The sequence below is a fragment of the Pongo abelii genome, chromosome 5 (genome assembly GCF_028885655.2).
Source record: "Pongo abelii isolate AG06213 chromosome 5, NHGRI_mPonAbe1-v2.0_pri, whole genome shotgun sequence".
Classification (NCBI taxonomy): Eukaryota; Metazoa; Chordata; class Mammalia; order Primates; family Hominidae; genus Pongo; species Pongo abelii.
This window is the reverse complement of record NC_071990.2, coordinates 76,455,121-76,469,677: the sequence shown is the minus strand read 5'-3', so window position 1 is coordinate 76,469,677 and position 14,557 is coordinate 76,455,121. Positions and strand designations below refer to the sequence as shown.

Below are 14,557 nucleotides of genomic sequence, written 5' to 3'. Positions count from 1 at the left end.
GTAACCTTCTCTCAAATACCAGTTGCAAGTCGTATAACAAGTAATATCAATTAAAAAGCACAGAAAAAGTACTGAACACATTCACTACATCTTCCCATATTTTTCAAAGGTGGAGTTAAAAAACACATACCTATACAGTCCTGATTATCTACATAATGCACTTCATTAACACCTAAACCTTCTTTTTGATAGAGTTCTTGTTCCTAAAAATGAAATAATCATAATCATAGATACAGAAATACTGAGCAATAGTGAATTTTGCGCTGTTTCTGAACATAACATTTACTAATTAGAATGCAAAGGTTTATACAAACTGGTATAGCCTTAAATGGTTTTCCAAAAACATAACAGATTTTGAACATTTGCAGACAGGCACTAAAGGTAAGGAAATAGCAATTAACTGCAAATGGGCTCTAATACCACTACAGTGATATAATATATACGAGGCATACATCACTTGGGGAAAATAAGTGTAATTTAGAAGAACAATATATGATCAAATTTGAGTCCTCAAATATGTCTTGTGTCTTCTTAAAATTTTTAAAGGGATTTTATCATAGATGGATAAACTATGCAATGAACTTAAGTAAATATGTTTTAACATTGTTTCCTGAGTGTTTAAATATTTCCTCCCATGAGAGATACTAGAAAAGGTTTCTGACATTCTAGAAGGCACTGTCCTCTTAAACACATCTCAATTTGAAATTCACATTTATTTTAAAGTATATTAAAAAGGTGAACATAAATCAAAATACAGTCTCCTTTTTATAATATTTCTAAAGTTTTTTGGTAGGTTGGTGTAGAAGGGAAGGATTAGCTTATGTTAAATTAGAAGCATAAAACTTCACATGGTAATAGAACTAATGTGACTGGATAAACATTTTCAGAGAAATTATCTTACTGGTAAGTACTTGTTTTACCTGTTTGTTTATGCCAGAATTCATTTAACCACAGAATGCAAGTAAAATGTACAAAAGCTAGAATGTGCTGGGAAGCCCACAAAAACATAAACATAATTAAAATGTGGGAAAAGATAGAAAGGATGGAAATAGGAAATAAAATGATTGCACATTTCAGCCCAGATATAGTAGAAGCAGCTGACAGTCCAAAAGGTGGCATGACAAGGAAAGTACTGCCCAGAGCCACTCCAGGACAATGGATGCATCAAATCTCCTGACTTGATGGCTTTGCTGCCAGGCAGGGAAAGGTGAGCCGGCAGCAGAGTAGGGAGAAGCAGAGAGACCTGAAGAAGGGGAGGTACAGTCGGGCATGATGGCTCACGCCTGTAATCCCAGCACTTTGAGAGGCTGAGGCGGGCAGATCACCTGAGGTCAGAAGTTCAAGACCAGCCTGGCCAACATGGTGAAACCCCATCTCTACTAAAAATATAAAAATTAGCCGGCCATGGTGGCGCGTGCCTGTAGTCCCAGCTACTCAGGAGGCTGAGGCAGGAGAATCGCTTGAACGCGGGAGGCAGAGGTTGCAGTGAGCCGAGATCAAGCCACTGCACTCCAGCCTGGGCAAGACTTCATCTCAAAAAAAAAAAAAAAAAGAGTGGGAGATGCCAAAGGCAGGGATGCAGGTAGAAAGTTGTTTGGTGTGGTAGACGTAGAAACAACAGGCCAGGCGCGGTGGCTCACGCCTATAAGCCCAAAACTTTGGGAAGCCGAGGCAGGCAGATTACTTGAGGCCAAGAGTTCGAGACTAGCCTAGCCAAAATTGTGAAACCCTGTCTCTACCAAAAATACAAAAATTTGTCAGGCATGGTAGCCCATGCCTGCTGTCCCAGCTACTGGGGAGGCTGAGGCAGGAGAATCGCTTGAACCCGGGAGACGGAGGCTGCAGTGAGCCGAGATCACACCACTGCACTCCAGCCTGAGCAACAGAGCGAGACTCTATCTCAAAAAAAAAAAAGAAGTAGAGACAACAAAATCATTAAAAAAAACAGAGCTTCAAGTCTATTAAAAGTCACTAATAAAAACAGATATTCACTTCTAAGGAAGCCCCTATTAAGGGTTTTTATCGGGTCCCTAAACTTCAGCTGAACCATTAACAGTTCTGACGTGCCTGAGCCCCGGGGCCTCTGCTGGGCTTCCCAGATTCCCTGAGCCACCTTCCATTATACACCATCCATCCACACCAGTCAGGGTAACTGCAGCATATCTCTTCCTTAAAATTTAAAATAGCTTTATGCAGATCTTAAATTAAACTTATAATGGCAATTACCTCCTTCAGAATCCTTTCATTAAAAAATTGTTGAAGTTTTTCATTGCAATAGTTGATGCAAAATTGTTCAAAACTGTTATGCTCAAAGTACTCTGAAAATATAAAACCAGAACCAAGAGTCATTATGAGATCAACTTCATATAAATTTATCATAGAATAAAATGTAATTGTAATAATGGCCTAATTTAAAATTAGGTTAAATTTATATATTATATATATTTGTTCTATACTTCCCAAATGTTTTCATTTCAAGACAAAACTTTATAGGCATTAAAAGTATTAAAAATACCCGCTTCAGTTGACAAATAAGGTGTTTCTCAAATGAGATAAATCTTGTATACTAAAAGATATAAAATGTAAGCCACCTGTAACTACTTATTTAATTAATTATTTATTTATTTATTTTTGAGACAGATTCCCTGTCACACAGGCTGGAGTGCAGTGGTACAATCTTGGCTCACTGCAACCTCCGCCCCCCCGGGTTCAAGTGATTCTCATGCCTGAGCCTCCCAAGTAGCTGGAATTACAGACATGTGCCACCACACCCAGCTAATTTTTGTATTTTAATGGAGACAGGGTTTCACCATGTTACCCAGGCTGGTCTCGAACTCCTGACCTCAAGTGATCTGCCGGCCTCAGCCTCCCAAAATGTTGGGATTACAGGCATGAGCCACCGCACCCGGCCAACAATTTTTTAAAGCACAGGTATTAAAGCAATCTAAATTAAGCACAAAAATGACTTAAAATACAAGTGCTTTAGAAGATTTTTTTTCTGCATAATCTGTAAAATTACTTATCAAAAATGCTGTGGATACCAATTCATTTCTAAAATCAAAAGATTATATTACATGATGTCTAAGATACATTCGGCTTTACAATTTTATAATCCTTTGTGTGTGTTATGCTAAAACTGTTGTAGAAAAAGAAAAAATTAATAATAATTAATAATAATAATTAATAATTCTCTACCTTTGAACAAAAAGTAGAGAATTATAAAGTTTAAAATACGTATTACATCAAAAGCAAAACTCCATCCCTCCCCAAATGTAAACACTCATACATTTCTTTGGCAAAAACCACAAAGAAGACACTACTCCTTCACAGCCAGAAAGAATGCCCATATCGACAAAGCCCAATACGAAACCCATTAGATTTACATTTCAAGATTTTTATATTTTTGTCACTCAGAGCAAAGCAGCATTCACATGCTGGTGACCCATTTCATTTCTGGTTGAACAGCTCTACAGTTGTTTAACTACTTATCTTGATACCTTATTCATCTGATGGAAAATATAGCTACTTGCTGACAGCAACAGCAATGAATTTCTAAACATAGTAATGAGGTTGGCCTGTAAGTTAGGTCAACCTATCCCCAGCTCTACAAATTAGTCAATGGTTTTAGCGACTCTATTTATCTTTTTTTGTTATTTAATTAGTGAATGTATTATCTTTATTAGTAGCACACAAGGATTTACCTTTATTCAGTTGTATTCCTTTTAGAGTACAGAGATATCCTTAACTATAGTAGTTTCAATCAATGTTTTAATTTTAGCATTAGTATTATCAAAACTAATCCCCATGAGTCTTTCCTCTTCTCTTTAAAGTATCAGCTCCCTATCTAGGTCATATTATGAAATGTGAGTGTGGACATATAATTACACATACATCAAGTAAAATGAGTTACAAAGGAGAAAAGATTTAAGAACAAATTCTAATGTGTGAAAAAATATGAAACAAATATATACTCACAAAAGAAACTCTACTTACCAAAACCAGCAATATCTAGGACTCCAATAAAATAGGATGATGTTTCAAAAGGAAAACACTGATTTACTCTGTTTACCACATGATCAAAAAGATGGCTATACACCGTCTTTGCCAGGGCATCACGAGCATTGTTTGCTTGCTCCACTTTCAGAGGTACCCTATAAAAGAAAACTATGCTAGTAAAAATTCTTTATTAGTATACTGTGAAAATGATGCCACAGTCAGAGTGCACCTAAACATACCCACGAAGAAGAACGAAATAAAGAGTTACCAAAGGTCATGTGAGAATACGCACAGATAAATGGGGCTAAGTAGAAAACTGTTACAAGAGAACTAATGGAATTACCTAAAATTAGATCAAAAGTCTATTATTGGGGTAAAAAAAATTAGGCTTAAAAAATCATTTTGACCTTAATTTACATCCTGAATACATACAAAATTATTCAAAGGAATAACCTTCCTTTTGGTTTTCCTTAAATGCAAAGGAAACAGTGTTTAATTCAGGATAACTTTAAAGTTTGGTAACTTCTTTACACTGTTTAGGATAAAATGTTTACATCTTAAAATTTGAACTGTCCCATTCTACTATTTAATATAACTAACTATATGGTATAACAGTATTAAATGTTGCAGGTACAGACACACAGCCATTGTCCTCAAGAAAATGATAGTCTGATGAAGAGAGACTGGCACAGAAGAGAATTTCCAAACACCATGCTAAATACTATCATAAAGATAAGCATGGGGTACCAAGAGAGCACCAAAAAAAAAAAAGAAAGTCAAATTTGGAAGTAGAATTATAAGTCATTCAGATCAGCCTGACACTTGATACTTAAGCCTCTCTAAACAGTGATTTCTCACTTATATTTTCTGCAATGGAACTCTTTGTTGAAGTTTCATGTGGACACACTATACATAGAATACATAAAGGAGCTGCTTTGGATTCTGGAATGGCATTGATTGAAAAAAGGAAACAACAACAAAAAACTGCTTTGGAACAAGGAGAAAATGGGAAAACGGAGGAAGCAATGCCTGAGAACCACCCACCTGCACATTTATGGGCTTTCCCTTGGGCCGCAGAGATATCTCTAAGGAACCAAGTAACTGTAGGCTGTAGGGTGGTACTCTACAAACTTCTTCCAGAGTTTTTCTTTATAACAAGAACAATTTTGAATTTGCTTAGCAAAGAATCAGGCTAAGCATACCTTGCTAAAATTTTCAAAAGAATAAGAGATAGCCAATTTTCTGAGAGGCTAAAAGCTTTTTCAAAAAATTCTTTCTGTTTAAATTTGTTGCAACTTTTTTGGAAATACGTCACTAGAGCTCACTGCCTGTCTTATTAGTAACAGATAAAGGGTCTTCTTCCCTCCACAAATGAAGATCCTACAGTGTCTCAGAATGACAAGGCTGAATGTCAATTTTATTCTACAGTACCAAAACCAAAAATATATAAGATATAGGACATCCAGGTACAATCTAGAAGTTCTTGGTTACTGATTTTTAAAATCTTGGTTAAGCCCTTATTTCTCGTCATTTGTAATTTCTCCCAAATAAAGAATCCTAAACAAAAGAAAGTGTCATTTGCTAAGTATTTTGCTGAAGTGAGATCTGCTTAATAGAAGTTTTAGTACACATTATTTGCATAAAAAAATTACTTTTAAAGTAAAATGATCTGTTGCCTAAAACTGTCATATATTGATTTATACCATCAGCTCATATTTTCATAGTTGTAGAAAAGTAAACCTCTCTCTTACCTTATAAATTCCAAATATCAGCAAGGAACAACTTTAAGAGCTATGTTAAACTCCATTTATTTATATGGTGGATTACTACACTGAGATGCACAGAATTTTGATCTACCAAGCTCAGGTTTTAAACATAATGTAACTTATGTTTTTCCTTGACAAACTGCAAGGCAAAATTTTTGCTGCACAATTAGTTAAGGAACTTACTTTATAACTGTTCCTTTGGTGCCCCCTGCTGTTGTTAGCATGACTCTTGTGGTCAAACTTACTCGAAGATCATCTTGGTCCAAACCCAGTAATTCAGCACAATATTCCAAAGACTGAGCAGATTTATTCTTCAGATTACAACCACCTAATAGAAATATATTTTCATTGAAATTAATAAGTATTATATAAACCAGATTTTCAAGACCCATTTCTTAGAATTATACTTCACTCACAAAAAACTATATAATAGGCAAGGCTTATTTGTAACTTTTAAATCCACCTCACTTTTTCACTATCCTTGTCAAACACCCGTACTGCGAAGATCAACAGAAGATCCTCCCTTGGGGAAGTCCATGGTATAATCCTTTAAGCATATCAATATTAAACTGCCACTGTTTCATTTTTTTTGACCCTATAAGCAAACTACACTAATGATAGATTATAATCCTTTTCAATATATTAACTCTTTAGAGAAATATAGTATCTCATCATTAAAATTCATATGACTCCAAGAAATTTCAAGGAGTAATTTTAGTGCAAATGCTGTAAGGCACCTAAATAGATCAATTTGGATGTACATATCTGTCTATGGATGTGTTTATGCATATATGTAATAAGCATGTACTCATATTGCTTGGGGTTGAAGGGAGTGAAGAGACATTTACTATTACCTGTACAGGCTGAGTATCCCTTAACTGAAATGCTTGGGACCAAAAGTGTTTCAGATTTTAGATTTTTTCCAATTTTGGAATAACTGCATATACATGATGAGCTCAATTCGAAACACAAAATTCATTTATGTTTCATATACACACTAATATACATGTATACCCCTGTCCAGTTCCTCCAACAGCTTGACTGTCTGTGCTACAGATCAGTACAAATGCTTCCTCTTTTCCTTATTTACTGTTACCCTTAGGGGTATCTGCAAGCCTTTTTGACATTTTCAATATCTTTACACTGCAGAGCAGAGAATAGCAAAAAAAAAAAAAAAAAAAAAAAAGCAATGCAGTTAGGTCTTGACCCATGTGGGCATTTTGAGAAATCTGCCATTGGCACATCCAGCCTGCAGGTGTACCATTTTATTTTTTGTGTGCTTGCGCAGGGGCATGTGAGGAAAAGATATATTGCAGCAGAAGGTGGCCAGGCAGGTCATTTTTGCCTTAGTACATCATATCTACAGATTTCTATTTATAAGGGCTGTTTTAAAAAGTACTATAAAGAAAGACAGTGCTTTAGTCTCAGGGCTGATCAGGCTCTACAACTACTAGCTATGTGACCTTGAATAAGTTACTTATTCTCTTTGTGCTCAGTTTCTTCGTCCATAAAACTGGGATAATTTACTTTACCTACCTTATATGGTTGTTATTTAGATTAATAAGGTTATGTATGTGAAATGCTTGGAATAGTGTCTGGTACAGAGAAAGTACTAAAGATTAACTATTCTTTATATTTATTTGCATTATAATAAAAAATAACATTTTACAAATATTTTCAGATTAATATTAATAAACGATATATTCTAAGACTACCTAATTAAAACTACAAAGAATGTGTGAAAATCATGACAATTTTATGACAAATTCATAAACTACTTAACATACCAATCTCAGAATATATATGAGAAAAAAATGTGAAAAATGAGACCTTATACTAATAAGATGTTGTTGGGACAATTCATTGAGGAAAGAACAGCTTCTTCAATAAAGGTACTGGAACAACTGGATGTCCACATGCAAAAGAATGAAGCTGGACCCCTTCCTCAACCATAAACAAAAATTAACTCAAAATGGAATCAAAGACTTAAATGTAAGAGCTAAAGCTATTAAACCCTTAGAAAAAAACATAGGTATAAACCTTCATGATCACAAAGTAAATCTTCATGTCTTTGATATAATACCAAAATCACAAGCAATAAAAGAAAAAACAGATAAATTAGGCTTCACTGAAATAAAAACTCGAGTTTCAAAGAACACTATCAAATGAGTAAAAAGATAACATACAGAATGGGAGAAAAGATTTGCAAATTATATATCTGATAAAGGACTTGTACTTAGAATATATTTTTAAAACTCTTACAACTTGGTAATAAAAAGACAACCCAATTAATAAATGGGCAAAGAATCTCAACAGGCACTTCTCCAAAAAAGATATACAAATGGTCAGTAAGCACACAGAAAGATGCTCAGCATCTTGAGCCATCAGGAAAATGCAAATAAAAACCACAAAAAGATAACACTTCACACCCTTTACAATTGCTATAAGCATACACGTAGTACTGGTGAGGATATGGACAAACTGAAACCCTCATACACTGCTGATGGGAATAGCTCTGTAAAGTGGAAAAGCTGCTTTGAAAAAGTCTGACAGTTCCTCAAAAGGTCAGAGTTTACCATGATGTGATTCAGCAATTCCACTCCAAGGTATTTACTCAAGGGAAATGAAAACACATCCAAACACAAATTTGTACACAAACGTTCTCAGCAGCATTATTCATAATAGTCAAAAAATGGAAACAACCCAAATGCCTAGAAACTGAAAAATGGATAAACAATGTAGTATATCCATACAATGAAATATTATTCGGCAATAAAAATAAAATGAAGTACTGCTAAATGCTGTAACATGGATTAACCTTGAAAACATTATGCTAAGTGAAAGAAGCCAATCACAAAAGACCACATATTGTATGATTCCATTTATATGAAATGTCCAGAATAAATTTATAGACAGGAAGTAGATTAGTGGTCACCTAGGGTTGAGAGAAGTGAGCAATGAGGAGTGACTGCTAATGGGTACAGGGTTTCTTTGTGGGGTGATGAAAATGTTCTACATCTATGGTGATCGTTGCACAACTCTGAAAATACTAAAAACCACTGAAATATACACTTCAATTGAGTGAACTGTATGGTATATTAACTAGATCTCAATAAAGCTCCTACCAAAAAAAAAGAAAAAAGAAAAGAGAGATACTTTGAGAATATTTTGAATGTTTTATTCATGAAAATGTGCTTATTACTCATGTGTAGGTTCTATACATATACATATTGCCTAAAATTATATAGCTCTCAAAAAACTGACCATCAAATAATTCATTTAAATATTTCTTCTTTTTTACTATATTGCAAAGTTTCTTACGTACCTCCAAAAATTATGTAAGGCTAAGATAAAAAAAAAAAACAGGATTTCTAATAAGTCTTAAAAGGCAAAATACTATCATGTAAAGTTTTCATATCACTTCTTTCCAAAAAAGAACTTCTTCAAACATTTTTAAAGTTTATTATAATAACATTTTATTTGCTATGTGGAATTTCAAAAACATAGGCAGTCCCAATGCAGTTTTCTGCATTTTCATCATGCAAAAACTTCTTTATGACAGTTAAGAGTCCTATAAGTGCTTATTGGAGAATAATCTTTACAGTAGAATAATTATAAAAATACCAAATTTTTTTGGAGACAGGGTCTCACTCTCCCAGGCTGGACTGCAGTGGTGTGATCATGGCTCACTGCAGCCTCGACTGCCAGGGCTCAATCATTCCACCTCAGCCTTCCAAGTAGCTGGGACTACAGGCATGCACCACCATGCCCAGCTAATTTTGTGTGTGTGTGTGTGTGTGTGTGTGTTGGGGGGGGGGTTTTTTTTTTTTTATGGGGTCTCACTATGTCACCCAGGCTGGTCTTGAATTCCTGAGCTCAAGTAACCCTACCGCCTCAGCCTCCCAAAATGCTGGGATAACACGCATGAACCACCATGCCCTGCCAAAACCAACATTTTTTCAAATTGCTAAGACATGCCAAATTAAGCTCCCTAGGGAAAAAAGAAATCACTTCTAATTAGAAAGAAACTATTTGGATCTATAAGAAGAGTCATAGGAAGGATGAAGACAAATATAATAAAATCTTAGCTTTTAAAATAATTAATTTAATCACATATTAATCTTATTGATTCCCTGCCTCTTTCCAATCTTCCCTGATTTCTGTTCACTTTCCCTTCAACAGAAGGAAGTTAGAGGAGAAAAATAAGAGATAATGCAAATAGCATTACCTTTTGGGCATTTCATACTCTTCAAATAACTTGATCATGCAACACTTACAATACTCTATTCAACCGCATCTTCTACCACAGGGTAATAATAAGAGGTGTGAAGATGCCATTTATCACTTCTAACAACATTTCTAAAGTGTGTATTCATTATTGTAAAGTTTTTTTTGTGTTAGAATCTCCCACATATGCTCCTTTGGTATAACAATGCTAGAGTGCAAATGAAATGTATGCTAACATTCATTACGTTTTCAAAACAAATTTTCCAATCCTTCAAAAAAAACAAAAAATTTTAATGCATATTAAGAACATACCTAATTTTGCTTGAATTTTTTTTTCATTTTAAATTGGGAGCAATCTGTATTTTAATTGTACTTACTCATTTAAAGCACTTATAATGATTACTATTTGCCAGACACAAGTACTCAAATCATTTACAAATATTTAACTCATGTATTCCTCTTTACAACATGAGGTAGGGACTATTATCTTCAGTTTACAGTGAGGAAACTAAGACATGAAAAGGCTAAGTTCCCTGCCTAGGGTCACACAGACAGTATGTGGTAAAGCATCTGGATCAGGAGCACGTGCTCCCATCCACTGTTATGTTGCATCTCACATTATTGATTTCACAGCATTACAGAACGTTAGATCTGAAAATCATTAAGACATCTGTTTTAGTCTGTTCATTCATAGATGACAAATTTCAGTGGCCTGGGAGAAAGAAGGGACAATTATCACAAGCCTCTGAGTTAGTCAGATATGAGCAGAACCAGCTCTCACATCTACAACTTCATCAATAACCACATGCATCATTTCAACACAGGTTCCACTTCTGTAAAATGGAGATAATATCCCCTACCTCATTATATTTATGATATACAGATTACAATTATGATGTTTATGATGAAATGCAGAATAAGAAGGGTCTTGCATATAACACTTTTTTTAATCTTCTTTTTTTTCCTGTCTTCTTGTGCTCTTTCCCTATATGCACACTATTGCTAGTGAGAGGAGGTGCCAGCTGGGCTTCCTGGGTCGAGTAGGGGCTCAGGAAGCTGTGAAACTCACTTATTTCCTGTATCAGGACTTACTTTGGTCCTGGATGAATAATATTAAAGATATGTGCTTAAAATATTTTTAACACCAGGATTTGTGCATGTGTTTTCTTCCCCAAGAAAGCTATAACAGCAAAAATGTTGCCGTAAGCTTCCCTATGTCCTCTCTTCCTCTCTCCCTTCCCCCTCCCCTGAAACTAAAAGAAAGTTAAATGCCCATTTTTCTGTGACCAGTAGGCCTTATCTATGCTCCTAATTCCAATTCCTTGTAAACATACTTTGTAAAGTCCTGTAAGATCCCGTCTCCTTTGCCATGCCGCTGCAAGGTCATAAAGTAAATAAAACCTAAGTTGCAATTCCGGTTTTCCTCAAAATCTAAAACATATCACAAAATAATTTACTGCCTTTGTTTCTCACTCTGGTAACATCTTCCCCCTGCACGTATTTCCCGCCTTAAAGAGTTTAAAAGGCAACTGCATAATCTAACTCTGGCTACCCACTCGGGACCCCTTCCACACTGTGAAAGCTTTGTACTGTCACTCTGCTCAATAAAGTCTACGGCTTTTTTTTCTCTTGGTCCCTGTCTCCATCACTCACTGCAGGCAGCCACCACACCAATTCTTTGGTGTGGCTAAGGCAAGAACCTTTAGCGTTACACTAGCTACTGGCTGTACTTTAAAAGTCCTTCTCATGGTTTATTTAATTTTGCAAGTGAAGAAACCAAGGCTCAGAGAGCCTCTGGGATCTAACACCAAAGCCCATTATTGACTACTACATTAAATGGTGCTGTAGGTTTTCCTTAACTCATCCTTGGTATAAGATCCTACAATAATGTCTTAATATAGGGGTTGACAATCTTTTTCTCTAAAGGGCCAGATAGTAAATATTTTAGGCTTTGCAGGACATATAGCCTCTGTTGCAACTACTCAACTCTGACACTAGCACAAAAGCTGGTATAGACCACACATAAATGAGTGGGTGTGGCATTGTTCCAATAAAATTTTACTTACAAAAACAGGCAGTGAACCAAATTTGGGCTGTAGTTAATAGTTTGCCATTCCCTGTATTCGTAGATCAAATTTAGAATTATGCAAAGTCCTACTGTTTATGTACAGACTGAAACACTGGAGTTGAAAAGTTGCTTTTGCCATGTATTTAAATACTCTTTCCAATCTGCATAAGATTAAAATTTTCATTTATTTTTCATTTCTCATTAATAAAGTACATGAGCTTTTATATATTAAATTGCCCTAATTAATTCACCCAATGATCCTGAAAATTTTCAAAAATGCCTTAACAGATGATAGAGAATTAATCTTCTCACCTATTGGAAACGTGTAATATAACTGGAAAATTTAACTAAAAATTACCCTAAATTTATCAGGATAGAATAGTCAGTTATTTATCCTTCGAAAATGAGAGGTTTATTCCTAAGCAATATCACTGATTTGTTCAAAACAGAGCTCAGAATGACTGATAATGAAACATTCTTCATTTGGGGGATTCAACATGTAACCCGTATATTTTAGATATTTCTTAAAGTTTTTAAGCAAACTGCATATAAAGAGATACAATTTTCATATGACAAATAAATAACAGAAATTCTATTTAATTTTTTTCCTCTTAAAAAAATAAAAAGCAAACCTGAAGTGCTGCCAGCTTCCTCAAAATCAATATTTCCAAGGTGCAGGACGCCAGCTACTACCCGGAAGAGATCAAGCTTTTCTTCATCATCCAAACCAATTTTTTTCATAGCCGTGCACATTCTAATAAAATCACCATGGTCATCTAACAGAGGATCTTTCATAGAACCTGCCTTAAGGCACTACAAAACAAGAAGACACCAATTAACTGATAGTTACATTATTTAAGTACACTAAAACTACTACACCAGGTCAATTAATGCACTATATAACATGCAAAAATAAAATCTGTCAATGGGAAAATCTTTACTATTCTAACATTCAAAAACTAAATGACCACGAAAAGTATACACAGGATCTCTCTGTTCTATTTCACTATTTACTACATGTGAATCTACACTTATCAGTAAAAATTTCAATTAAAATAATGAAATTAGATGTTTTTCAATTAAATTACAATTTTCACTCTAAAGTCTTATAATCCTAGGATATTAGAAAACGACAAAAATTGAGTGAAAAAGGAGGGAATATCAATACTTGAATCAACATTACAGTTTTTTTTAAATGAGGTAATGATAAATATATTTAATTACTCCACAATGTATACATGTATCAAACATTACATTGTATTCCAATGTACTGTATAAATATATATTATTCTTGTTAATTAAAAAAAGAAAAAGTAAGTTAAAAAGTGCAATAAAAAATTTAAATGTGACAATTAGCATGACTCCTTTAGGTTAACTGCCACCAACTGCACCAATAGTAAGTCGTAGTAAATAGGGGTCAGGCTGATACAACTTTCATGCGTTAGAATTCTTTTTTAAACCTTTTTATATGCATATATATATATATATGGTAAAGTATATTAGTAAGCATTATACTTACTCTAATAATTTACACAATGACTTAAAACATTTCAGAAAAACTGAGAAGAAAATTTGTTTTCTCTCCTAAAAGAACTTGCATCTATACTCATTTGTTAGACTCTATACCAACTCAGAAGAAAAAAAGAAGAAAGTCAGGTCTGCAGAAACTAGAAGGAGAAACATAAAAGTTACTGGACACGAAAAGATTGTACTAGAAATTTTCCAGAACTTGAGAATATACAAGTTAAACATTAAGTAACAGGATCATGATTAACTGATCATTAAAGATGCCTTCTGGAGATGGATATTTTTTCCTCCCAGTAAACAAATGATTCCCAGCTCAAGCTATAATTGTCTTTCCACAAAATTATTTAAAGTGTTCAATTATGAATGTGTAACATTTCTGGAAAATATCTAAGACAACAAAATTCAATTTTCTTCTTAAAAGAAGCAAAGGAAACAATCACATGCAGTCAAAACTGTTCAGCAGAAAACACACATCATGCAGAATTTTTAGTCTTGCAGTCAAAGAATTGCTTCATTTAAAAACTGTTTCTAATCAAAAGTTAATGAACATATTTGCTGTATGGCAGACTAAAAATACTGCATTTTTCTAAAAATTACACACAACCTAAAGACATTCAGATGGAATTGGGCAAAGGGTTTAATTAGTCAAAATGATCACCTCATCCTCCTGATAAAGAAGACATAAAAAGTAATTTAAACATATTAATCCATTATTTAACTATACATATAAACACACACTCACTCAATGTGAATAAGATTTCTGAAAGAGTATACTGACTCTAGAATAAGAGGGCAATTTTCTTCTTTGGAGAGTACATGCTATTCTTTGGAGAGTAAACTCCAGTTTTCTTTCCTCTCTACTCCATTTTTTTCCATGGCAAATGATCAAATTTATATCTTTTCCTCCCTTCAGAACTGCTGAAATGTCCCACTAGGAAAGGTCTCCATTATCTTAGTGAAAAAAATATAACTA

At 34.3% G+C, this 14,557-nt stretch overlaps 1 protein-coding gene across 9 annotated transcripts in view; it reads right to left on the bottom strand.

The window, feature by feature from the left end:
• Positions 1-14,557, bottom strand: part of MYO6 (myosin VI) — a 163,186-nt gene that overhangs the window by 50,649 nt on the left and 97,980 nt on the right. For all 9 annotated transcript variants that reach the window (XM_054557769.2, XM_009242014.4, XM_054557771.2 and 6 more), the window contains 5 exons: positions 12,690-12,870; positions 5,946-6,090; positions 3,994-4,151; positions 2,227-2,318; positions 131-203 (listed from right to left, as the gene is read on the bottom strand). In XM_054557769.2, the coding sequence (XP_054413744.1) occupies positions 131-203; positions 2,227-2,318; positions 3,994-4,151; positions 5,946-6,090; positions 12,690-12,870 (649 nt within the window). The remainder of the gene's footprint in view (positions 1-130; positions 204-2,226; positions 2,319-3,993; positions 4,152-5,945; positions 6,091-12,689; positions 12,871-14,557) is intronic.